This window comes from Gopherus evgoodei, chromosome 2 (genome assembly GCF_007399415.2).
Source record: "Gopherus evgoodei ecotype Sinaloan lineage chromosome 2, rGopEvg1_v1.p, whole genome shotgun sequence".
NCBI lineage: Eukaryota > Metazoa > Chordata > Testudines > Testudinidae > Gopherus > Gopherus evgoodei.
This window is the reverse complement of record NC_044323.1, coordinates 36,320,868-36,348,439: the sequence shown is the minus strand read 5'-3', so window position 1 is coordinate 36,348,439 and position 27,572 is coordinate 36,320,868. Positions and strand designations below refer to the sequence as shown.

At 41.8% G+C, this 27,572-nt stretch overlaps 1 protein-coding gene across 4 annotated transcripts in view; it reads left to right on the top strand.

The window, feature by feature from the left end:
- Positions 1 to 27,572, top strand: part of SPAG6 (sperm associated antigen 6) — a 95,213-nt gene that overhangs the window by 35,171 nt on the left and 32,470 nt on the right. The window contains exons 5-12 of one of the 4 annotated variants that reach the window (XM_030550379.1): positions 468 to 673; positions 1,641 to 1,814; positions 4,636 to 4,788; positions 6,529 to 6,720; positions 7,749 to 7,865; positions 19,906 to 20,051; positions 20,381 to 20,470; positions 23,850 to 26,608. In XM_030550379.1, the coding sequence (XP_030406239.1) occupies positions 468 to 673; positions 1,641 to 1,814; positions 4,636 to 4,788; positions 6,529 to 6,720; positions 7,749 to 7,865; positions 19,906 to 20,051; positions 20,381 to 20,432 (1,040 nt within the window). In that variant the 3' untranslated portion in view covers positions 20,433 to 20,470; positions 23,850 to 26,608. The other 3 variants (XM_030550378.1, XM_030550380.1, XM_030550377.1) reach the window with 3 other exon arrangements.

Below are 27,572 nucleotides of genomic sequence, written 5' to 3'. Positions count from 1 at the left end.
ATTGCTGTATTTTGCACATGATCCATATTAATATCTGTTTATAATTTAAATGGACAAATGTTGTCTAATTAGGGTGGTTGGTAAAATTTTGGTAGCTTTCTCTGTTGTTAGCCATGCATAAAATGCTTGCCTATTGATCAGTGCAGAATAGCCAGGGCTTAAACAGCTGACATCTGCTTACTCTTTTTTTTTTCTTTTTTTTTAAACACAGAATAACAAACCATTTCAGCTTAATCTACCTCAAATGTGTGCATGTAAATGGGGGTCCATCTATTGACCTGTGTTCTTTTCAGTTGTGGATTGGTCCACATGGTTTATGAAACCAGGAGGGCTGATTTGAAATGCAGATGTGGAGACAGTGAAGTACACCCTCCCTTTTTTTCTTTGCTCTATCTGTCAGGGTGAAAAATGGCTTGCACAAGGGTCAGTCACCCATACTCACTTAATTACTTTTCTTGGACCTACAGAACTGTCACAAGCTGTGGTGGATGCAGGAGCTGTTCCTCTTTTAGTACTCTGTATCCAGGAGCCAGAAATTGCTTTGAAAAGGATTGCTGCCTCAGCCCTCAGTGATATTTCAAAGCATTCTCCAGAGTTAGCCCAGACAGTAGTGGATGCGGGGGCTATTGCTCACTTAGCTCAGATGATCCTGAACCCTGATGCTAAACTGAAGGTACTTTAATTTTTTTTTCTAAATTACACCAGGCATTATTTGTTACTAAACTGAGGACATTGATATCCATGTTTATTTAGCAAGCTCTTATTGAAATGTCTAACAGAAAAAGCATAACTAGACAGTTGGTGATAAAGAGTTCTGATTATTTTTGTGTGTTCAATAGCTCTTCAACAAGGAACAGTGAAACTAGTCTTTCAAGTGAATAGTGTTTGTGTTCTAGGCCAGCAGTGCACAGAGAGATTAACATAGTAACATCTAAGAAACAAATTTGGTGTTAAATGTGAAATCTAAGCCCTAAACTTTAAAACCTGTTAGATGGATTTAATAGGTATTATGTGTACAACCCAGTTACAGGCAAGCGGAGTTACACATTTCTGGTTGTGTTATAAAAACATTTTAGTTTAATATTTAAATACAATAATGTATTTGGATTTGGAGTACATTGAATATTTGTTTCAGTAGCTCTTAAGTTGTCATATTTATAGTTTAGTTTATGGAAAATATAGTTCCATTCCTGTGTACAGTTTTACTGTCTTATTCTTACAGCTATAAATAAATAATAAAATATCATTATTGAAATGAATATAGCTAAATGCTTAAATGGAATATTTTAAATATAAGATCTGTGGGCTCAATCTTATGCTTTGCAAGCAAAAACAATTACTATAGGTTTCTATATTTTCTTTTAAGATATAATGTTAAATTGTGACTTATTGTATTTGTGTTTCTGTTATATAGCATATTTTAAGAGGTAAACCCAAGGAGAAACTTTTATTTGATACTAGTAAATACTCTCAGCTGTTAGATTGGCATATGAATTGACTCAATTAATTATATAATAGCTGTGGTTGTTTGCTCTGTGTTGCTTTGTTTTTTGAAGGAGCAGATTGTGTGTATGATGAGACTCTGAGTGTTGTGGGGTGTTGTTTTATAAATTATTATTATACAAATTTCTGTTTACCAGCGTCAGGTGCTTTCAGCTCTCAGCCAAATAGCAAAGCATTCTGTGGATCTTGCAGAAATGGGGGTTGAAGCAGAAATTTTCCCAGTTGTACTCACATGCCTGAAGGACTCAGATGAATATGTCAAGAAAAATGCTGCAACTTTAATTAGAGAGATAGCAAAGCACACGCCTGAGGTAACACCTTGAAAATGCAAATACGAGGTCGCATCATTAGATTTTACATTTTAAATACAATGCCGTATTATTTGGTCATTTGCTTTTAAAAAGGGAGGGCAAAAGGCTGTATGTAATTTCCACTAGAAAAATATAAAAATGTTTTTGTTGGTGTTCTGAGATGTGGATTGAATATAAATTGGATTAGGAAACTAGGAATAATGTATATAATTAGCTTTTCCTTACCAGTAGGTGTCAGTGCAGGGAATAGGGAGTGCACTAATAATATTGCCAGCCACAAACATTAAAAAATTATGAGTCAAGATACCCCCTTATCCCTCCAGTCGTGAGATTGGCTTAAACATCATGAGATATTTTAAAATGCTGGGCTTTTTTCTTTTCCTTCTGGTTGTTGAGCCTTTAGGTGATGCTTGAGTCACATTTTCAGGTTTTTTCCACAGCCATAAAAACTTGCTTTTAAAAAGAAATGAAAGCTGGGCTTCTGAACTACAGGAACTGGAGGCTTGAAGCTAAAGACTAAATATCACAAGTGTCATAACATTTTTCCCAGATCTGGACCTTAGCGTCCAAAATATGGGTGTTAGCATGAAAACCTCCAAGCTTAGTTACCAGCTTGGACCTGGTAAAGCTGCCACCAGCCAGGAATCTATACAATGCTTGGCGCACTGTGGTCTCCCCAAAACCTTCCCTGGGGGACCCCCAGACTCAGATTCCTTGAGTCTCACAACAAAGGGGAATAAACCATTTCCCTTCCCCGTCCTCCCCTCCAGGTGTTCCCTCCCTGGGTTCCTGGAGAGATATACAGAAGCAAGCCCCGTGAATCTAAACAGAGGGACTCCACCCTCCCTGTTTCCAGTCCTGGAAAACAGAAGTACCGAGAGCTAATCTCTCTTCCCCCCTCACCCAGAGGGTATGCAAAGTCAGGCTTAGTAAATCTAACACAAAGAGATTTTCCCCCTGACTTCTTCCTCTCACCAATTCCCTGGTGAGCTGCAGACTCAATTCCCTGGAGTCCCCACTAAAGAAAACTCCAACAGGTCTTAAAAAGAAACCTTTATATAAAAAGAAAGAAAAGGACATAAAAATGGTCTCTCTGTATTAAGGTGACAAATACAGGGTCAATTGCTTAAAAGAAAAATGAATAAACAGCCTTATCCAAAAAGAATACAATTTACACATTCCAGCAACTACACACATGTAAATACAAAAGAAAACAATATAAACCTTATTGTCTTACTATCTTTGTACTTACAACTTGGAAACAGAAGATTAGAAAGCCAGGAGATAGAAAAATCACTCTCAAAGCTGAGAGGGTCAGACACAAGACAAAGAACTCACACCCAAAACTTCCCTCCACCCAGATTTGAAAAAGTCTTGTTTCCTGATTGGTCCTCTGGTCAGGTGTTTCAGGTTACTCCTTTCCAGGTAAAAGAGATGTTAACCCTTAGCTATCTGTTTATGACAACAAGACTCAAGATAAAATCACAAGAGTTGGCAACGATGGTCTGTGAATATTTGCAATACTTGTGCCCTAACCAGGCTTTAGATAGAAGCCTAATGACTCTCATTGACACTGGAAAGTTGTAATCCACAAGCTTGACTTTAGACTGATAGCTATTGGACCAAAATCATCACTGATGTAAATCAGCTGAAGGAATTTGTGCTACACTAGCGCTGACTCTGGCCCCAGGACTTTTCTAAACTAGTCAGATATATCAGTTATATGAACATTCTGGAAATTGTCCCCTTGGCTTCCTTCTGCAAACACAAGGGAGCTTGTACAGCAGCAGGATTTGGAGAGCTCGTGCAGTGGTCCACACCCCCTCTGTGCTGTGGAGCATATCTCTACTGGACTTCTCTATGCATATTTGAGGGGACAGTGGAGGGGGGGCGTGGGACTGGTATAGTAGTAGTCATGGAATGGCTTTACAACTGTTTTACAGCCTGAGGGGGAGGATTCCTTCCCTTCTCTCTTGGATTTCCCTTCTGTTTTCTGGGGCTGTGCACAGATACAAGATTTGACCCTAAGTGATTGCAGTCAACAGCCATGTAAAGAGTATTTACATTTTTAAAGTGACCGCTTTAAAAGTTAAGTATCTTTTAACCAAGCTGTTGCATTAATAAAATGGTCCTGTTCCTAAAATGCTTTGGGAATTTTAGATAAAACTGAAAATACCAATCAGTATAGGTGGAAAAATCCTCTATCATAATATGAAATTAATATAATCTCTAAATGCTGGTGATGTCCTAAACCACTCAAATGCTGCTAAGTGATGTTAAAGGTGATATCACTTGGAAAAATATAAGCCACAGTTTAGTAGGCATTAAAGACCCCAGTCCTGATTATTCTTTGTATCAAGGCTTCTTAGAACAAATTACAAATGCACTTGCTTTAAGGACTCTTCACACACTCAGAGTGGTGTAATTGGGCCTTAGTGTAATTGAGCATCTAGCTCAATATGTATATTTCTACAGGTCATTAGCATGTTGAATTTTCGTCTGCGTAATTCATCAGTAGATTTTTGGATTAGGCAAGTCCATAGCATTCAATGTCCAGCTTACCTTGCAGTAAAGTTGATGGAAAACAGAGACGTTCATCGCAATATGTATGTTTTGCTACATTATGAGCACTCATAAGTCCAAAGAATGAATCTGATTCATCACTCTGTTACTCCAGTTTTACTCCAGTGTTACTTGGTTGTCAACAATAGAGTTACACTTTTTAAAAAACGGGTGAAATAATTAAGGATCATCTGAGTATACTGCTTTATGGTTGTAGATACATTACAGTATCTAATTTCTCTACTTTATCTTCTTACAGCTTTCACAACTTATAGTCAATGCAGGAGGAGTTGCTGCTGTGATTGATTGTATTGGCAACTGCAAAGGAAATGTCAGGCTGCCTGGCATCATGATGCTTGGCTACGTAGCAGCTCATTCTGAGAACCTAGCAATGGCAGTGATCATCTCCAAGGTTAGCTCCTGCTTCATTGTCTTCCTATAGCCATTGTAGTGAGTTTCTGAGAAGAAGAGGTAGAAGAATATAGTCCCACAGATGATTTGGTGGAGTGGTTTACTGATTTGTTTAGTAACGCACATCATAGAAAAAGTACCAGCATATTTTTCAGTTTTGTATGTCCCTTAGGTTCTGATCCTGCAAACACTTAATCACATGTTTAACTTTCAGCACTTGAGTAGCTCCACTGAAATCAGTGAAATTACTCAAGCGCTTAAAGTTAAGTACATGTATAAGTAAGTGTCGGATCAGGGCCCTGGTTTTCAGTCATGTACTTACAGATAACTATTAAGGAAAGAGTAAAACTACACCAGTATTACATTTCACACTTGGCAATAACAGTGCACTTAAACTGCGGATAAAACATATCCCTTTTTTCAATAATGCGACTAGGCAGTTGTATATAATTTTTAGGTTAAATTATCCAGTATAATAATTTGTGTGTGCCTTTATTAAATAAATAACTTAACCATATTACAATTTTTAACAACATGTATAGTTTTGATACAAGATAACATACCTAGTGATATAAGTGCATCTTCTGTAATATTACTCAAAGTTCAAAATGATGGGACAGTCTGGAAAAGTAAGGTCCTTAATGAGTTGCTGCTCTTTTGCTGTGTTGGTATGGATTGGTTTATTAGAAACAGCATCTGTTGAAATGTAAAATTATGCTGAGTTGCATTTGCACACACAAAGAAAAGAAAAGGTGTGACTTTCTATAGCCTGTTTCCTGTTAAAACAAATATTTGTGGCCACATTATAATCCTTTTTGAAACAAGAATTTTGTGATGGCATATCATTTACTAAACCAGTATAACTGCACTGCTACTACTATAATAAATTTACAAAAACAATCATCATGCTTACACACAATCTTGGTCCCTGAAATGCATTATATAGTTTGATTCAGCTGTGCATATGATATTTTGCATTTGATAAGTTTGATGTTTGTAGATTTTTCAGTTTTAAATGAATATGTTTGATAGTAATGTAGAAGGGAGGTGAATTACCATATATACAATAGGCAATAAGAAGGTTTACTATTTGTTAAATATAATTGTATCTAACATAACATTTTGATGTGTGTTAAGGCTAGTGGATAACTGAATAAATATTATGCATTATCAAAATACAGAATTCTATTTATAAACTGGGCATGACTAAGGGAGCAATCTAACTGATGAAGGTCCCAGCTCATGTGAGTATGGGTCAGCATCTCCCTATGTAATAACATATTAGTCATTCTTAGATTGTGTCCAATGAAAAAGGAAAAAATGATAATGTGAAAGATTCCTATTCATAAAAAAAGTATAAAGTGAATAAAGAAATACTAAAGACCTTGGAATATCAGTGTCTGTCAAAAATGGTGGCATTGCTTTCAGCTGCCTGAATTGTGGCATCTGCTCTTTGAAAGCTTTAGAGTAGCTGATGTGTTCACTAAAACTGCCCTCAAACTCAGAGAAACTGGCATATTTAATATTCTCTCTCCAGTTAGACTTGTATAGATTCTTTTTTTAAAAATTCTTTCTGGCCACAGAGTTGACTTGAAAAATGACAGCTCCATCCTATTTTCATCTACAATGTATTCAAGCCAGAAAAATAGAAATAGAAGAAACAAGCTTTTTCTAATAATCTGTTCCAGTGTCTAGTCCTGCCCTAGATTCATAATGGTTGTGGTTTTAATGAATACTACAGGGGGTGCCACAGCTGTCTATCTGCTTGTCAGAGGAACGAGAAGATCATATTAAGGCAGCGGCTGCTTGGGCCTTGGGACAGATTGGAAGACATACTCCAGAGCATGCACGTGCTGTTGCTGTAACAAATGTGTTACCACTGCTGCTTTCCCTGTATATGGAAACAGAAAGCTCAGAAGATCTCCAAGTAAAAGTAGGTGTAGTGTCTGAAATACTATGTATTGCTGTTAATCATCAGATTTAAGTCCTTCAAAATTACAGAGTGTTAATTGTTATTCAGTATTATCATGCTACCAGGCAGTGAGTGATGTCTAATGGTGTATTTTTATTTTTTGTGCACATAAGCCTTTCTTACAATTTTATAAGTGCTGTCAGTATGAAATGTGTATTTTGCTGGCTTGAAAAAAAACACTCTTGGGTAAGGGATAGCCCATATTTAGGGCTATCATTACACATTTACAATGGGGCCAGATACTGTCTGCCTATTAGCCTTTGTTGAAATAGATTTTTGTGTGACATTACAGGAAATGATGTGATCGTATAATGTATGATATATATCTTATCATATCATGTCATTCCATTTTGAAGGCAACTAAAGAATGATCATCCTCAAATTTGTTGAGTAAGACCCCACCTCTATATAGCCATTTTCAGAGTTTTAAGTCCAATGGTCACACAAAAAAAAAGCCAACGTTCTCTGAACCTGCAGTCCTACACAATTGGGTCATTACTTTCTCTGGTTTAGGACCCAAACACTGATGTACACTCACTTTCCCTTTGCAGAGGTGGCAGTGCAAGGTGCAGCTACAGACTGCCAGGGTCTCCTAATAAACTAGTACTCAAATACAATCTTTTAAAAACATGTTTTTAATTTAACTTTTTTATTGTATTACAGTATTTTAATTTATATTTACTTAGGGGGCCTGCTCCCTTTCCCATTGCACTCAGAGGAGAATTGCCATGACTTTGACTAGATAACTTAATAGGAATATGATGCACTGAACGTTTGTTTTGCAGTTTGATAAGATGAGCCGAAAACTGATTCTTTATTAAATTAATTGATGGATCGTGTAGTTTTGATTCAGAAAATTGCCCTTTTGAAATAATTCTGACCAAAAAAGCAAATTGATCAGACTTCATACACCAGGAATGTGGAATATAAATTCACTTTGTTGTTTCATTGATGTCTTAATATAGACATTTTGTTTTGCATTTCAATAGACTAAAAAGGCCCTAAAGAACATCTTGCAGAAATGCACATATCTGCCAGCACTTGAACCCTTGCTGCATGATGCACCTCCCAATATTCTGAAACACGTCGTTGGACAGTTCAGTAAGGTAAGAAAAGGCTCTTCTTGGTGAATGATAGATTAACCATCTGTTACCTAAACAGCATGTTTACAGTGTTGTTGTAGCTTTGTTGGTCCCAGGATATTAGAGAGACCGGGGAGGTGGGTGAGGTAATATCTTTTACTACCACCTTCTCTTGGAGAAAGAAACAAGCTTTTGAACTACACAGAGCTCTGTCTCTTTCACCAACAGAAGTTGGTCCGATCAAATATATTATCTGTCACCAGCTGAAGCCATGGCTGGAGCCGTGGCTGGGGCTGGAGCCAGGGCTGTGCTCCCCGCATAGCCCTGCGGCTTCCACCGGTGGCCGCTGCTGGGGCTGTGCGTCTCTGCCCTGCGGTGAGGGCTACAGCTGGGGCTGGGCACCTCTGCTGCAGCTTGTACGGTTATTTTTAGTAAAAGTCATGGGTTCGTGAATTGTTTGTTTGTTTGCTGGTGACCTGTCTGTGACTACTAAAAATAACGGTCAGAAAATCTTAGCCTTACTCATAAGCAAGACGCTGTCTTCCTCCTCTGCCACAGTAGAAAATTAGCCCTTATGCAGAGAACCTAACTAGGTCAGTGCATCGCTTAAATCCCACCGAAGCCATGTTTTAGTTCTAGTGCAAGCTCTCTGCACAAGGGTGAATTGAATCAATTGTTAGAAAAATTGTTTTAAAAGTAAAAGCTTCTCCAGTTCTGTGTTTTATCTTTTGACTCCAGTCCTGGACTGGGTGGAAAAATCCTAAATCTTCTTCCAAACTCTTTAAAATGTGCAATTATGTCAGTTATTTAAGGAACAGATTTGAGCAAAACATAGAGGTAAAAATTAATGTAATTAAAATATTTTATTTAAATTGTGAATAACTGTCATGGATTTTAGGTATTCTGAGTTTCTGCCATGGTGACCAGCTGTTAGGGAATCCCACTCTACTATAGCCCTTTCTTCTTTCAAATACAATACTGCATAATCCTTTAGTAGAGACTGCCAGATTGTCCTGCTCTGGTGTTCTTTGCTGGAAATGCCCAAATAAAATTCTCTGATATTATCTAGTACTACATTCCACAGGCTTGGAAATGCTGCTGTTTATACATCCGGCTAAATCAATAAGGATTGCACATTTGTTCAAAATACCCGTGCCATGGTGCTTATGTGTGTTGACCTCTGGAGCTGGCCAGGAAACCATTTTCCTATTCTGCAAAAAATTTTGAGGTATTGAAAAGTTTTCCCCATTCAACATTGGGTTGAAAAGTCAATCTCAAAAATGTTTGTGAACTGAAAATCTGAAAAAATTCTTGGTTCAGCTCATTTGAAACATTGCATTTTGATTTTGACCATTTGAAATTTTTATATTCTTCGAGTGCTGTCCTCATAGGTGCTCCACTTCAGGTGTTGCTGCATCCTGGTGCTGTTGATCAGAGATTTTCTATAGCAGTGTTTGTATGGGATGCGCATGTGCAGTAGCTGTCTCGCTCACCGTTGGAGTCTCAACTAGTGTGTGCACAACCTGACCCCTTCAGTTCCTTCTCAACCGTCGTCGGCTGAAGATGGAACTTGGGGCAGTGTGTCAACTTCTTCCCCTGTATATAGAGAAAAAAGAAAAATATTAGCTAGATACCTTAGATAAGTTAGTTCTAATTCATTGTTAGCTTAGCTAGTAGTTTGTTTAAAAATAAAAGTTTATTGTCCTATCCCCTGTTCCTTTCGGAGCACTCTCTGGAACATGCCTGGTTCCCCAGGCTTTAAAAGATGTGGCTCCTGCTGGGAAGCGATGCTGATATCCGACAGACACTCTGTCTGTGTGAGATGTCACAGTGAATCGCACATACCCCAAAAGTGCGTTCACTGTAAAAACTTGAAGGCAAGAGCCCAGCGTGACTGGGAACTCTGCCTCAAGATGATCCTAATGGAGAAATTGCTGCAGGTGAGCCCAGAAATGGACCTCCCAAAACATGTCGCTAAGGGGCTCTCTGACCAGTTTGGAACCAAGGAAGAGCACAGTTCTGTCCTCTAAAGAAAAGAGGAAGCGAGAGTCGATCTCTCCCCAGAGGAAACCACACAAAAATAAATGTTCCCCTGTGATGTCACTACCTTCAGTGCTGACCGCCTCTCAAGTCAGTGCCTATGACTCACCGGGCACCTCCGGCACAGGCCATACTGTTGAGCCCAAAGCCATGGGTGGTGCATATTGTAGGCTGGGGGAGGCTATGCCTCCCCAAACAGCCCAGCGTGGCCCACCCACAATCCACCTGGAATGCCCCTTCCTGCTTGCCCTTCTCCATTGGCCCCAGGCAGGCTGGCTGCTCCTCTTCAGGGAAGCATGCTGGAGCTGGGATGAGGGCTAGGGTGGCTGTGGTTGGGCCTTGGGGTGGCTGGGGCTGCCCAGCAGTCATGGATGGCAAGTTTGTAGAAATTTTGGTGGTGCCCAGAACCCACCCCCCCACTCCGCCCCCACCTGCCTAAGGCTCTGGGAGGGGGTTGGGGGGGGAGGTCTGAGGTGCAGGTCCTGGGCTGGGGATTAGGGTACAGGAGAGGTGCAGGGTGCAGGCTTTGGGATGGAGTTTGAGTGCTGGCTGCAGGCTCCGGGCTGGGGCAGGGGGTGGGTGTGCAGGAGGGGGTGAGGGGTGCAAGCTTTGGGATGGGGTTTGGGTGCAGGCTCTGGGCTGGGGGTGGAGGAGTAGGAGGAGGTGAGGGGTGCAGGCTCTGGGAGGGGGTTTGGGGATAGGAGGGAGTGCAAGGGTGAGGGCTGTGGGGCTGAGGGATTCATGATGCAGGAGGGGGCTCAGGGCTGGGGCAGAGGATTAGGGTGCAGGGGGATGAGGGCTGTGGCTGGGGCTGAGGGGTTCATGATGCAGGAGGGGGCTCAGGGCTGAGGCAGAGGATTAGGGTGCAGGGGGATGAGGGCTCTGGCTGGGGACGAGGGGTTTGGGGCATTGGAGAGGCTCAGGGCTAAGACGGAAGGGCAGGGTAAGGGCAACCTGCCCTGCCATTAGGGGATGGGGGGCGCCAGGACCCTGGGGCAGCAAACAGCAGTTCTGCTGGGAGCCGCTCTGCATAGGAATGTGCTACACCGGCAGCACAAGCAGGCACAGGAGAGGCACGCACCGCTTTCTGTCAGGCAGGGATGCGGTGGGGAGGGAGATGCGTAGGGGAGCGGGGGCCGGGGCCCGATCCAGGCAGGGCCAGTGGAGAGACCCAGCTCCAAATATTGCTGGAGCAGGGCCCCCAGCCCTGAATATTCCTGGTGCCCGAGCACCACAAAAGTATATAACCTGCCGCCTATGCCAGCAGTTGGGAGGTCCCCAGGCATTGGGGCCATGCTACCCATTGCGAGGGGTAAAGGGGGAGAAGGGGCTGCCTGTCCCATGCTGGTGAGGGGCCGTGCACCACCCACTCAGAGCTTGGGTGTGTGTGCACAGCCTCCCTAAGTTGGCAAGTCAGCCGCCACCCATGCCCAAAGTAGTAATGGCGTCGAGATATAGGCATAGCCATGCCTCCGCCATGGCACTGACCATGTTGGTACAGGAAGTGACTACGGCACCAAGCCTGTTGCCACCTCCAGCACTGACAATGATCTCGGCACCAATGCCTCCATCAGCCGTGACTGATATCGCCATGATGGGTCCACTGGCACTGACAAAGACAAGCCACAAGACAGCTGCACACCATTCATCTTCTACAAAATCCTTGGCACCGTCTCCATCCATTCCACAGACCTAATGCAGAGCGAAATATAGATATCTTTGGTGCCCCAATCACCACTTCTTGGCACTGACGGATCTCCTCCAAGAAGCATCATTATGCACCCACTTCTCCCATGACACTATCAGTACCAAGCGACAGCAAGAATGAGGAACAGGATGAGGGCGTCTTCTCCCCACAACACTCCTCGCCTCCTCAACCCAGACCTCTTGGAGGAAAAGTCTGAGGGCCAAAAATCATCATAAACAGCCCACACACCCATGGTATGGACAACCATGGATGTGTCCTCCCATGACATTTCCCATGCAGTGGCCAACATGGGACCTGTGGGCAGCATATAGAGCCCACTGTGCCAAAACCTCATCATCACCCAGAGGTGAACTTAGGTCTCCTCCATTGTCCCCAGTGGCTATGACATCCATAGACCCAGAGGATATAACAGAGAAGCTTGAAGAAGAAACAGATTAGGAAAACATGTCACCACCTAACAATTCTTCCTCTCCTCAGAAGGCCATTATGTCACCTCCAACTACAATGGCAGATGATTTTAAATAGTTTCAAGATCTCTTTGAGAATTGCACTGAGCCAGGACACACCTTTGGAAGAAGTCCAAGAAATCAGCATAAATTGCTCCAAATTTTGCAAACCTTGTCCTCCTCAAAAATTGTACTACCAATAAACAACGCCATTCTGGAACCTGCTGAAACGGTGTGGCAGCCGCCAGCCGCCATTCCATCTACATGCAAAAGGGCCGATAGAAAATATTATGTGCTGGCCAAAGGCATGGACTTCCTCTTTTCTCATCCATCACCAAACTCACTGGTTATCGAGGTGGCAAATCATCGATCTAAACATTTTAAATCCACACCTCATGATAAGGACTACAAAAGGCTGGACCTCCTAGGAAGGAAGGTATACACCTCGTCCACTTCGCAGTATAGAGTTGCCTTCCTGGTGCAACACTCCGCACGCTGGGCATTTACACATCACTAGCTAAAAGAAAGCTTTACCAATCTTACCATCATTCTAAAGACACAGAATACCAGACCTTAAAACACCAACAGGCAGAGAAACCAACCACAAAGACATCAACCATTTTAACCCCAACCAGCGGTGTCACATCCGTCATCTGCTAAGCAACAATTTTGAACGGTTGGTCAAGGGTCTGAATGACCTACCACTCAAGACAGCGCCACTTTGCTCATTTGGCCATATATTGAGACCTTTATCAAACATGGAAATTCGCAACAAGGACCATTGGTACTAGAGATCATACGATCAGGTTATGCCATCCACTTTATTTTTTGCCCACTTACCCTACCTCCTTCCCCGTCCCTCTTCAGGGACCCTTCTCACAAGCACCTCTTAAGGCAGGAACTACATCATCTACTGCAACTAGGTGCCGTGGAGCTAATACGTATGCAATACAGAGGGAAGGTCTTCTATTCCCATTATTTCTGACCCAGAAGAAAAATGGAGGATGGCAACCCATACTGGATCTACAAAAATGTAACGTTTGTCTGCTCCCAGAAATTCAAAATGGTCACATTAGGCACTGTGATCCCAGCACTGGAACAGTGGGACTGGTTTTCAGCCCTTGACCTACAAGACATGTATTTCCACATTACCATTCACCCAGCTCACAGGCAATTCCTCTGATTCAGATTATTAGGACATGAGCACTACCAGTACATAGTGCTTCCATTCAGACTGTCCACTGCACCAAGGGTCTTCTCCAGAACCCTTGCGGGTGTCGCTGTGCACGTGTGCAAGCAGGGAATTGTGTTTTTCCCGTATCTAGATGACTACTTCCTGAAAGACCCCAATTGGATAGTGATGACAGAAATCACCCAACCGACTGCTGCCCTCTTCCAAACACTTGGGCTGCAAGTGAACATCCAAAAGTCAACACTGATACCCACACAACAACTAGACTTCATTGGAGCACACCTCGATTCAGTTCAAGCCAGAGCATCTCTACTGCAAACCAGATTTCTGATAATAAAAAAGCTCATAGAGACAGTTTTCATCAGTCCATGAATCACAGCAAAAACAACTGTCTACAACTGCTAGGACACATGCAGCCACCACATTCATGGTAAAACATGTGAGACTACACATGTGCTGCCCACAAGGTTGGCTGAATTCCGTATACAAACCCATCAAACACAGTTTGAACAAGATCGTAACACCACCTCCTCGAGTACTAGAATCCCTTTAGTGTAGGACAAAACAGGAAAATTTCTGCTCAGAGATTCCCTTTTACCAGGAACCACGCTCAGTTATGATCACAACAGATGCCTCCTTGATAGGTTGAGATGCACACCTGGATCATCATACAATCCACGGCAGGTGGTCACCAGTGGAAACACATCTCCATATCAGCATACTGGAACTAATAGCGGGACGGAATGCTTGCCTCCATTTCCTTCCGCTCATAAGGAACGAGACAGTATGGGTGATGACAGACAATATTGCATGCATGTTCTACATCAACCGACAAGGGGGTGCACGATCCCACTCCCTATGTACTTAGGTCATAAAACTCTGGTACTGGTGTATTCATCACCACATTGACATCAGCTTCCTACCTCCCTGGATGTCAAAATACCACAGTGGACACTCTAAGCAGATGGTTCTCACAGGAGCACAGATGGGAAATGTATCCCTCAGTCTTACAACTAGAGCCCTATGTGGATACAAATTTATATCTATGGATGCGGATATTTGTGGATCTAAATCAGCATCCGCAGAACTGCAGGGCTCTCCCGGGAACCACAGCAGCAAAAGGAGCAGGATGAGGGGCCGCTGCTCCCAGGAGCCACCATCCAACGCCAACAGCTTCTCTGGCAAGGCTGTACTGCCCACAGCCCTGCCCACTGGGGTGGGCAGGCTCACTGGCTGCTATCTCTGGTCATACTCTTGTGTTCAAGCAGTGCGCACACCCTCAGACAGGAGAAGCAGACCGCTGTGTCGAAGGGACCGGGGTGGGCCTGTGGATGGTACAGCTGCACTGGAGAAGCTGCCTGTGTGGGGTGCTGGCTCCTAGGAGTGACGGTCCAACACAACATTCTCTTCTTTCCACTGAGGGCCCTGAAGTTCCACGGATACCGATTTATACCCGTGGATATCTGAATCCATGGATATAAATTTGTATCCATACAGGGCTCTACTTACAACATATATTCCAACGATGGGGGTTACCCACCATTGACCTATTTGCTACATCTCAGAATCACAAATGTCTGCTAGTCTGTTCAAGAGCGGGATTAGGACCTTGATCCGTAGGAGATGCTTTCCTTCTCACATGGGACACAGCACTCCAATATGCATTCCTGCCAGTCCCCCTAATCCCCTGGGTCCTACACAAGATACAGGAAAACAATGCCAAAATCATATTGCTAACCCTAGCATGGCCCAGGCAGACCTGCTATCCTTACCAGATGCACATGACCGTTTGTGCCCCACGAACTCTCCCACTGAGACCGAATCTTCTCTCTCAAACCAATGGTCAGATCCTCCATCTGAACCTGGAGAAACGTCATCTGAAAGCGTGGCCCCTTCATGGTTCCAGCAGCACGAATTAGCCGGTTTGGAACAAGTCAAACATGTTATTGAACAGCAGATGTGTATCCACATGCAGTACATACCTGCATCAATTGAAAAGATTCTCCGCATGGAGTCAGGACAAACAATACCACACCACTGTCACTAGTGCTAGAATTTCTCTTAGAACTGAAGAACTCAGGACTGTTCACAAGTTCTAGTAAAGTACATCTCACGGTGATCACCACTTTTTATCATAAAATCTGTGGATTCTCAGTATTTGCACACCTGACCACCAAGCAGTTTCTCACTGGCATACAGAATCTCTACCCAGAAGTATACCACCCCACACCACTTGGGACTTAAACCTAGTTCTCAAAGGCCTTACTAGACTATCCTTTGAGCCGCTGGCCACTTGTTCCTTGCAACACCTCTTGATAAAGGTGACATTCTTGGTGGCTATCACCTCCACCAGATGAGTGAGTGAGATTGTTGCATTAATGGCTAATCCACCATAGACTGTCTTCTTTAAAGACAAGATCATATTGCAACCTCACCCAAAGTTCCTCCCCAAAATAGCTTCAACTTTCCATATCACCCAACCTATTCATCTCCTCACATTGTATCCCAAACTGCACAGAAACACACAGGAGGCCATGTTACACACTTTAGATGTTCGACCAGCAATAACATTTTACCTGAATAGAACAAAATCTTTCTGCAAAGCCCCAAGACTCTTCATCTCAACAACAGAACAATCCAAGGGCTCCGCTATATCCTCTCAGAGACTATCTAAGTGGATCTTGAGCTGCATCCAATTATGTTATCAAACAGATAAGACAGAGCTACCAGTGAGGATCAGGTGCCATTCTATGTGTTCCATGGCAGCATCTATACCATTTCTGAACAATGTACTGTGACGTTACACCCCATATTCTTTATAGAAACATGCTTATGATATGAATATGGCATAACTAAGATTTATTTGATGCAAGATGGGTCTTGTGAAATATCACTGGAAAATTTACTAAATCTGATTATCCAATTTGTATGCATGTATCATTTATGTATCTGAAGTTAGGAATATTGACTATGTAACAATTACAACTGTGTGTGTACTTGGGGAACACCCACCAGACAGAATGCAATCAGCCTGAATGGGCCATTAGGAAAGACAATGGGTCTTTGAAGATGCTGACTTCCCATCTTCCTGGAGTTCCTTCCTGTGGATATAAAAATAAACCTTGTCTCATGGTTGCTTTGACACTGCAAGGTCATGTGATCATGTCACCTGGTACAGGACACCATCTTGAGCTGGTATTTTTCCACTGAAGGGGTGGGAGGCACAAACAGGGAAACAAAAGATTCACACCATATGTAAATCCTGTTTAAGGCTGGAGAGTGAGTTAATCAAGGTCACTGGTTCTTCACTGAATCCTCGTCCAGGATGACTGCTATAAACACCTAAGACTGATCTGAGGAGAAAGGACTGGGACCCAGGCTGAAACAGGGGTCTAGCCTATGAAGAAAAATACCTAAAACTTGAAGCTGCAGAAACTCTGCATGAAGTTCTTTGCAGTAAAAGTGTATCTCTTGCGCCATAACTCTGTAATTCTCTGTCTGGACATTAGGGAGATTGCTTTCATCAGCTCACTTATAGCCTAAAACAACATTTAGGGTGAGAAATTACTGTTTGTAACCAGTTTCTATAGAGAATTAAGCTTAGGATGTTTGTGTTTGTTTATTTTGCTCAGTGATCTGCTTTTTCTGTTTGCTATCCCTTATAATCACTTAAAATTCATCCTTTGTAGTTAATAAACTGGTTTTGTTTTCTAAAACCCAGTTTGTGCAATTCATAACTATGGAGGCAGGGGAGATGGCAAAGAGCTGTGTATATCTTCCTCCACAATGAAGGAGGGGGCAATTTTCATGAGCTTATGCTATATAGATCTCTATAAAGCACAATACAATATAATTTTGGGTTTACACACCAGAGGGTGTGTGCACAGGAGTGCTGGGCAATCCCTTAGCTGAGTCCTCTCACACAGAACTGATTGCAGACTCTGGGGGTGTAATTTTAGAGTTGGGTGTGTCCCTACTTGTGTGTGTGCTGGAAAGGAGCTTGAGAACCTGTCACAACAGCACAGAATAGGGGGAGTCCAGGCTGTCGGGACAGGCGGGCTAGGTGGGACCTCAGCACATCCAGTGACACCCCAAAAAGGGGGTCCAACCCATCTCATATCTCAGAGATCTGCAGAGCTGCTACATGGGCCTCAGAACATACATTCATTAACAAGTAAACAATTGCACAGGACTCACGAGCTGATGCCATGCTGGGCCCAACAGTCCAGTCCTCCTCCACTATGCATGTAACTCCAAAGTCCCCTCAACCATAGTGGACACTGTTCTACGTTCACCTGAAGTGGAGCACCGACAAGGACAGCACTCGAAGAAGAAGAGAGGGTTACTCACCTAGTGCAGTAACTGAGGTTCTTTGAGATGTGTGTCCCTGTGGGTGCTTCACTACCCACCCTCCTCTCCTCTGCTTTGGAGTTCGATACAAGGACTCTATAGTAGAGAAGGAACTAAAGGGGTCAGGCTGTGTGCACACTGGATGAGACTCCAACAGTGCAGTGAGACAGCTACTGTCTGTGCACATGTGTCCCGACTGAACTCTGCTACCGAAAATCTCCAATCAATAGTGCTCGAACATACCAGCACCTGAAGTGGAGCACCCACAGGGACACACATCTCAAAGAACTTCAGTTACTGCACAAGGTGAGAAACTCTCTCTTTCTTTTTTTTTATTTCTTACTATAACTAACATTTCAAAAAGAAAAGCAGTTTTAATCTGGAAAAATGGATTTTTTTCATTTAAAAAAAAAGTTAAAACGTTTTGACAATTTTGAACTGTAGTTTTTCAAATTGAAAAAAATTGTTGAAACTCACTCTTCTCCATGAATGGTTTCAACAAATCAGCATTTTCTGATGAAAAAATATTTTGTCAGAAAATTCCCAACCCGCTCTGCTGAGCAGAGTGAGTAATAAAGGGAGCTCTTAGTAGCTAGCTGCCCATTGTATGGATTCTTGCTGTTTCTTATGTTGTAAATGGCTTGGATGGACACAGTTTATATTGAATGACATGTTGGTTCTTTATGCTTCTCCTCACCCATTGCATTAAACAAACTATGTTTGGATGGTTTATGTATAATGTATAGGTTTATATGAAGTTCCTTACAGTAAAAGTGTTTCTCTTGCACCATAACTCTGAAATTCCCTGTCCTTGGACATTAGGGAGATAGCTTCCATCAGCTCACTTATAGTCAAGTAAAAGCTTTATTGTCTAAAGTGCACTTCACTGTGGAGAAGCTATGGCTATTTGAGCAATGGCCTAAGTACAGGTCTGTGCATCACCACACTGTCTCAGTGGGGGTTGAGGGAGGGACTGTGCCTCTCTGAGAGACACAGTCCCTCCCTAAGATCTCTCTTACTCAAGGGAAGGGTGCATCCTGCTCCCTGCAGCCAGCTTTGGGAGCCAGTATGGAGGGAGGAAGGGATGTGGCTTACCCCCTTGTTATCCTCTTTTAGGTAGTTTGTGCCCCTGGATGCAGCAGTTCCACAGTGAAGGGATTGTAATTGTTCCTAGCCCTTGCATGAAGTGATAATGGGATCAAGCTCCTTGCTTCCTCCCTTTGCCCTCTCTACCTGAGGGCCAGGAGAATCTGTTGTTTAATCCTTTTGGGGGTGTTTTATATGGTACAAAAGGAACTAGAGAAATGAAGTTTGTCTGTTTGAATTGTTAGCTCATCTACCTGATGGGGAACGTGTCTCATTCCCTTTCCCCACTCTTTTAGCATAGTTGCCCTTTTTTTCTAAGGTGCTAGTTAACAACTGAAACACAACCAAATTTAAAACTTGGTTTGCCCAGATCAAGTTATAAAGCGCTTTTGCCCATGTAGGGTTTAATCTACAGGGTTGGGTACAACCATGTTTAATCAATCATGGCTATTTTTGTGATGTAGATGTAGCTGACAGCTCATTGTTTCACTCCACGTGCCATTCTGGCCTAGTAGATCCACTGGCCAACTACTGCCATTCTTCTTTGCCTGCCCACAACCCTCCTCCTCCTCTGGAGAGAGCTGCATATCAGCATCATTCGGGGGGCTGCAAAATCCCTTTACTTACCACTTCTGCTTTCCATCTCCTTTGTGCAGCAAACAGTGCATTTTTGTTATCTGTAGGGGCCATCCATGGCTACACAGATGGACTGTGGGATTTGATCCATGGTTTTTAATGTCCAGGAACTTGAGTTGATAGTAACAATCCATATTAGATCATAAGAATGATAGGAGTATCTACTGTACAAATAAACTGAGTTAATCAATATAAAAGACTTAACTAAGTCAGTGGTAATAGGACAGGTGCAATTATCATTCCATGTTAGTTTTCTGTTTAATCTTCGCAGGCATGTTGTTTTGTAGAAACAATTAAAATATTAATTGCATAAAGCTGTCATAAGCATTTTTATGATTTACAGTGGTGTATATTAAATGAACAGGTCAAATTATGTTGCAGCCTAGTGAAGGTGGCTCAAAATTTCATTGTTCCTAGTTAACCAACAAGTTAAAATAAAACATTTATTACAGGAGGTGCTACATCTCTGAATATTGCTTGCAATTCTTTTTATCTTATTCTCTGTGTATGTTCTCTGATTTATTTTTTTTAATATTAAAGCTTACCAATGTAGAAGGCTCTTTTAAAGGGAAGTTTAACACTCATTATGTACTTCATTTTTTGTAGGTGCTGCCGCATGATAGCAAAGCACGACGTCTCTTTGTAACAACTGGTGGACTTAAAAAAGTTCAAGAGATAAAAGCAGAGCCGGGGTCACTTCTTCAAGAGTACATCAACACTATTAACAACTGTTACCCAGAGGAAATAGTAAGGTGAGGAAATCGAAGTCCTAGCAATTCATAGTTGTTACATTGTTAGATTGTCTTCAAAGCACAAAATGAGAGATTTAAAATATAATTTAAGGTCTGTGTGAATGCCCTTTTAAAATTAATGATCATCCTTGATTATCAGCCCGAAAGAGTAGTTGGATGAACACAAAATTAGACAGATACTTTCTTGTCTTTCTGAACGCTTTATTATCATCTTTTTAAAATTGCTTCTCAGGTTCAAATTTACCTCTTCCTAAACAAAGCCCAAGATTGCCCTTTTGCAGGAAACTAAGTGGGAGTTGGGGAATAGAAGTAACTCCCACATCTATCAGGCAGGCTCTGGAGCTGCAACACCACCCTTCTGGATGCCATGCCAATCAGTAAGCTGCAGTAGCAGTTTCTGCCCCATACATGGAATACAGGTAATGTATCTTTTGGTGCCTCCTCTGACTTCCGCTTGGCTTCCTCAACACCGTTCTCTGAGCTAACTTGTTCCGAGGCTTCACTGAAACTTCCTTCAGTGTACCAGGATGCAGAGAGCCTCCTGATCTGTTGCTCCAACCACAGCTGCTCCTTCCCTAAGCCTCATGAGGAGGTTCAAGTGTTATATAAAGGACCATGCACTAGCTGTCTGCACCAAGGCAAGTTTTGCTGTTAATGAATACAGAATTACTGTTAAATGTCACTCAAAATGTCACCAACCTAAACTTATAATAAGGAGGGAAATCTCCTCCTGAATTCTAGATATCCATCTACCAGTTCTTCACTTCAGCAATACACTCAGGGGGATGTTGTACTGTTGCATGCTGGTTCTTTGCATCAGCGTCATCAATTTTAACTACAGTAAACAGCATTTGTTAGATAATAGCAATGCTTAATTTGTAGTGAAAGAGGTGATGGGGTTCAAGCAATTAGATGCCAGGACTCAAGCAATTTTTTTTTTTTAACTTTCATAACTGACGCGGCAAGCCCAAAGGTGCTGAGGCTATGAGCTGCCAAGCCTAGAGGTGCCAGGGCTGAGTCCTGGAAAGCTCTGGCACAAGTTAAGCACTGGCTAATAGTTGCTGCAAATTAGAAGTTGCACAGAAATGGAATCCTGTTTGCTTCTGCAAGGGAAAACTCAGTGACTGTCAAAGGGATAAAGAATCATCAAGACATTTTCAAGCTATGAAGAGTAACAATACAGAATAAAAAAACATGTGTTTACATTTTTTGGCTGTACTTCATGTTTCCTTTTGCTACAAACTACTTTTTTTTGTTAGGGGAAGCAAAGAAACATGCCATTGGTTATAATGAAGAAAATGTGCCCTTTAAGCTCCTCTCCCTGCCTCTTTGTGCAGTAGAACCATGTTGGTTCCACTGCCTGGGGCACTTCTGCTGCTCCAGAGGTCAGGGCTGGATTTGTCCTGTAAAGCTGCTTTTTCAGGCTGTCTGCAGATTCAGGAAGACAACTGCATTACTTTGTATTTGGAAAGTTATTTTCACAAAAGCTAATAATGGATTTACAAACAACTATATAAAGTTTTAAATTCTATAGAAAATCAGTGAGGAGAATGAAGCAAAGACAAATTCCATGCATTATTAACCCCTCTGTGCTAGCATTTGGGATTTCTCATTGAACACATTTCAGTTATAACAACCCTTACTCCTATCTCCTTGTAGTTAAGGCTTTCAGTGTTCAGAGATGTGCAGCAATGGCTGTGTACGGCTCTTTAGACATACAGTATTACTGTGTTTTCTTAGGAACATACACAGTAATACAAGTAATACAAGTCTCAGATATTATGCTGATGGGTATGGTATAAAAACCTAGACAGATAGCTAGCAGTGCAAGACTTCAGTACTATGTAGATTGAAGGTTCTTTCTGGTATAGCACTGAAGTGATTTTGCTTATACAACTAAAGTGCATGCCTCCACTCTTAATAACTTTTAGAATTAAGAATAAATACAGCTAGCCTATTGGGCATAAATTGATGATGTCTGTATTCAAACATTATTTGTTGTTCTTGGATAATATGATTTGGAAGTATTGAGGTATGTACAGCTATTTCTATTCCTCATTCCTTTCCTTCTCTGTGTGTTGCTTTTGAAACTTCATCCACCTCTCTTAAGTCTGATATTCATGTAACATCAAGAAAGCAGGACAGGGTTTTTGTAAGCTTTAGTGGCTTGTAAAAAAGGGAGCAACTTGACTGTTGTAAATTCCTCAATGCAAAGTCTTCAAAGAATCACACTGACAAAGGAAATTCTTCAGAAATTTCTCAAGGGAGAGAGACTTTAACCATGGTTGTTTCTAAGCAAAGCATTGGAAAAATTTAATGTTGTTTTTCTTGGTCTTATCTTGCCACATTGGAATAGAAACAAACTATTCCAGCATAAAGACATCAGTATGCAATGGACTTTCAAAAGCCTTTGTTCGGACTTTATTTGTGGGTAAATAAAGGATAGAATTCTCCCCTGGACTCCATAGGTTAACAGAATTAATAATTACTTTAGGTGTCTTTAGGAGATTTCACCCCACAGATATAGGTTTTTTAAAATTCCATGAATGATTTACCAAGTCAATGATCCTTTGTAGTTTACAGTTTTTGTAGGTCATAAAAATAGGGCTTAATTTACAAACAAGTGAACATAAAAGTGCACATCTGACTTAGACATGCCAATATCCTGATGCACGTGGGTGAGATTTTGCATACATAGCTGTGTATGGGCATAAGCACTGACTTGCACACACACTGGGCCATGTGTGGATTTACATCAGATCCAGATGTACATAAAAATGAACCCGGATTTTAAAATTAACTTCTATGAAGTTTAAACTAAGCATATTTACAGGAAATCTAAGTGCAGACAAAATTCTAGCATCTATCTCAAACCATGAACTACAGTGTAATATGCTTGAGACCTGCAGGGTTGGAAGGGTTTTGTGAATTTTCACCAGTGAACCTTTAGGTAAATGGTATAATTCAGTTAAAAAAGCAAAACCAAAAAGCCTTCAACCAGTCAGCAGCAAGCTTATTCAGAAAAGGGCAGTTTACTTAAAAAAATAAAAATAAACAAATGCTGGCCTCTCATTACTTGAGGCACACAACTGGTCTGTTCTCAAAGCCAGTCAGAATGCAGTAGGTCAGTAAAGTCACAGTGAATTTCTACTCTAATAAAAAATCTCTTGAATAATGTAATCTCCATCAGTCATTTGGTATTACAGAAATAAGATCATTGCCATAAAACATTGTTACAAGATCACTGTTACTAACATTGTACATAAATCAGCTGTTTGCCTTTGCATTAGTTTTTGACAAGTACACTTGCATTTCTCTGGCAGCCGTAAACCATTATGCTGTGACAGACATTCTGTGGAAACTCATGCTTTGCATTAAGGGTCAGAGTTTCTCATGAGCTCAGCGCCCAGCAGCTCCCTTTGAGAAGAGTGCTGTTGGGTGCTGAACTCTCCTGAAAACTGGCCACTTCCTTTAAGTGCCTAATTGGGAGCTGAGCTCTTTTTGAAAATCTGACTCCAACTGAATACTGAGCAGTTCTGAAAATCTGGTCCTATAGGTCTGAATGATGGCATTTTACAGTCATTTTGCTCAGGGGTAAATGACAACACAAGATGCACGGTAGTACAGAAACAGTCTCTTAAAGGATTACAGGTGGATAATTACAGATCTTCTTGAGCTATAACCGGAGTTTGAGTCTAGCAATTTTCTGATAAATACACTAGATATTAATATAATTTAAATATTTAGCATCATATATATTTCCTTGTCTAATACACAGACAAAATGTTTCTTTTTCAGGTATTATTCTCCTGGATATTCTGATGCACTTCTGGAAAGAGTGGAAAATTATCAACCAGTTTTATAAATGCTTTGATTTTTTCTGTTAAAATAGTCTATTTCTCATATGTGCTTTTCTGATGAGCATGAAAATACAGTACAGTATAGCCAGAAACTCTTGCTGAATTCTGAAATATTTATCTTTCTCCTATTCTCTGAACTATTAATCACCATTATTAATCCTTTGTCAGTTTGAAGAAATAACCTTGATTTTTTTTGTGCTGTAGTGTTTGTGCAAGCTCACATTGAGAACGAGGATTCCCAAATGTCAGGAGTTCATGTTTCTCAAAAGTCACTCATGCTGCAGAGTGCTGAGCACTGCCTGGATGTACTTGGGAGCCCTCTTCAACTCCCACGGCACTCAATGGAAGCTGAAGGAGCTCAGTGTCTCCAGCCAGTGATATTTTGTTCTGCATGTAATTAGTTTCTGAAGTTTTGCTCCTCTTTTTCTGATTTTTTTCTGCCTGATCCTACAACTAGTTATTACCTCATCTTTCACTAAAACTCCATGTGAGAGCAAGGATTTATGATGGAGAAAGTCTTTGTCGAATCAGTCCTTATTCTTTATTTCCTCATGGAAAGCTAGTGATTATCTGACCGGGGCCCAGGCTTTGGCTTTCCCAGTATTGTAACTATTTCCCTGTTTGTACCTTTATATATAGGTTAGAGCTCCCCAGGTCTGAGAGAATCCTAACTCTTTTGTTATTATGCAATCAGTTTTCCTCTGAAACATTTCCAACCCCTCCTTGATGGAAAACAAGAGACTGACTTATTAGGTATGATTTTGGTTCATAGGGGCCAAAGTAGGTATAAAATAGACAAGCTGTCAGGGTCTGACAGTGATATGAGGACCAAATCTTACCTTGGCTGGTGGAGTATGGTGGACAGGAATCCTGGCCAGTGCATCCTCTGCAGAAGTCCTGCTGCTTGAGGCAAGATTTGTCATGATGGGAAGGGGCAGCACACTTCTCTGCCCCTCTGATCAGGAACAGAGTGTGAGCATCCAAACTGAGCTTTCTGTATGTGCATAGGGGCCAGATCCTGTAAGGTCCTGTCAGATTCAGAGCACAGTCAACTCTGATTGTAAGTACGCAGCATCTGGCAGGAAGTACTCAACAGCTCACATAATGGGCCCTCAGAACAATGCCTGCAAAGTACTGAGCATCTTCGGTGAATTGAGGGCACTTTCCTCCCAGTCACTTGAATGGAACTTGAGGTTGCTCAGCATTTGTCAGGAGACAATTGGCACTCTGCAGAATTGGGTCTAAACAGGTCGGGAGCCTAAAGAGAGTCCCTCATCCATAGATCACGCCCACACAGGTATGTTGCAGATATTAGCTGTTGGCTTGCTGGAGCACTATGACGAGATTTTTCCCTCTTACATGATGTAATAAGACTCTTAACTTCCCCTTATCCCTCTTGGGTACCAGTGCAGCACAGGACAGGATGTAGCCCTGAGTAGTCACTAGCTTACCTGGCATAGTCATTTGTCATTCCCTTTGAACTACTGACCATTTTTCTCCCTCTAGTAGGTAGCATTTTCTTTCAAAGAATAATAAAAATTTTGTTTCTGCAGTGGAGTGTTGAACTACTGAGTGTGGGGAGAGATGTTTGAAAACCCTGCATTAAAGAGAACACTTTTGACATACAATAAAATGTGTCAAATTAATTTTTCTACTTTTGTAAAAAAAATGTAAGTTTATAAAACAGGAATAGTCTCTTCTATTAACTGTGTATAACAGGAGCAATGCTTCAATGTAATTGGAAATGATTTAGAGTGGGTACCTTGATCAAATTCTAAATTTCTATTTTCTTTTATTCTTGTCAGCATCATTTTCAGCAGTTTACAAAAATATTGATGGGTTATCTTGACTAAAGGACTAATTCTACAAAGGGCTGAGTCCCTGCTGCGAGGTGTGAGTGCTATCAGCTTCCATGTTTTTCAGAGGGAATAGAGGGTGCACAGCACCTTGCAGTATCTAGCCCTAATTGAATTGGAAGTTGAGAGGCTTCATGAATTCTGATACTGAGATATTCATAGACCATACCAGGTGGGTTTCTTCCTTATCAACCAAAATATCTTGTCTTCCCTAACGGAAAGTAAACACCATATCATACCCCGACCTCTTTTTCTATTTCTCACAGTAGACCTGATTGTCCAAAGGGATGAACTCCACCTGTGTGGACAAAACAGTGTGAAAGGAGGGTGCTTGGTGCCTGACAGAAGCTGGCCCAATATTGGGGAATTATTATTTAAGACAATTATACATTTTATCCTAGGCAAATAAAATCATTTGGCCTCTAACTCTTGTAGTAATAATCCAAGGATCCTGCCAGATCCTGCCACTTTGCTGCAGTCAGGGGAATGGAGTTGATGCAGAATCTTGTGCTGGTTGCCTGCAGTTGAACAGGCTCCTTCACAGGGTTGCAATCCCTCCTCCTGTGGCTGGAGGATTCCCCATGGACACTGATGCTGCACAGGGCAGGATTTAGGTCTTAAACAGCACTATGACTTATTTGCATTTTCAAATTCACTAGCTCAATGACTACTATTTTTGCAGCGCTTCAATAACTATGTTTTACAGCACTTCAGCCCTCTCTCTCTTGGTTTAAATAATATCTATACCTGTGTTAATGTTTATAGCCACTACTGTGGCAACTGTCAAGTGGTATCTTTTGTCTCAGTTCCACATAATAAAATCTAGTTGTTTGCATTTTAATTCACTGTAGAAATCTTGTTTTTGTACTGATTTAATGGCATCATGTCGCATACAAACTCATGGAAGTTGGCTTAATGAACAGGCCGATTGTGCAAGGGTCAGCTGCTGCCTCAGTTTACCTCTGGAGCAGTGCTTCTATATCTCCCTCTGAAATCTCATGCACCTACATATTTCAAATATAATTCCAACTTGTGGGGACTGGTTTATTAACCCATAACACAAAATAAACATAAGTGGTCCCTTTTACCCTTCCAGGTACAAGAACTTACGTTCCTTTAAACTCACAGTTCCTTTAGCCCTTCTTTGGGCTCAGGTCATTCTTTGTCCTACTATCAGGGCTTCTCAGTTCAAGTCCTTGTGGCTCTTAGTTGAAGATTCTTCACAGCTCTCCTTCTAGGGGCTGCAATTGAATCCTGGCAGGCTTCCCCCAGGCTCCCACAATCCTGGCTTTACCACAGGAGAGCCTTGCAGGATGGTCTGGTACAAAGAACCCAGACTGGCGCTCACCTTTCCACTTGAGCAGGCTTCTGTTTACTGGAAGCACTGCTTCTGGAGTTGTCATGTGACTCAGCACAGGCTAGGGCCTTGAAACAGTGCAGGGGTGTTCAGAACTTTAATCCTTTTAGCAGCAGGATTGGCTGGTCCACAAAAACTACCTTTTTCATCTAGCCACTCTGGTATCAATAGGATCTGCAAAGGGGAGCTTACACAGATAAACTCTACTCTCACACATATGATTCAAGGCAGATTTCAACCAACTCAGAGAAATAGTAGACAAGGTCCAGTGAAAAGACCGATTAGGAAGAACAGGAGTTGAAGGGAGCTGGTAGTTCTTAAAAGATGTAATAACAGAGGCTCAAAATCAAGCTATTCTGACACAGAGGAAAGATATGAGCTACAGGAGGACAATGTGGCTGCACAAGTTGCTTTTTAACTATCTAAAAACCAAAAGGGATACATACAG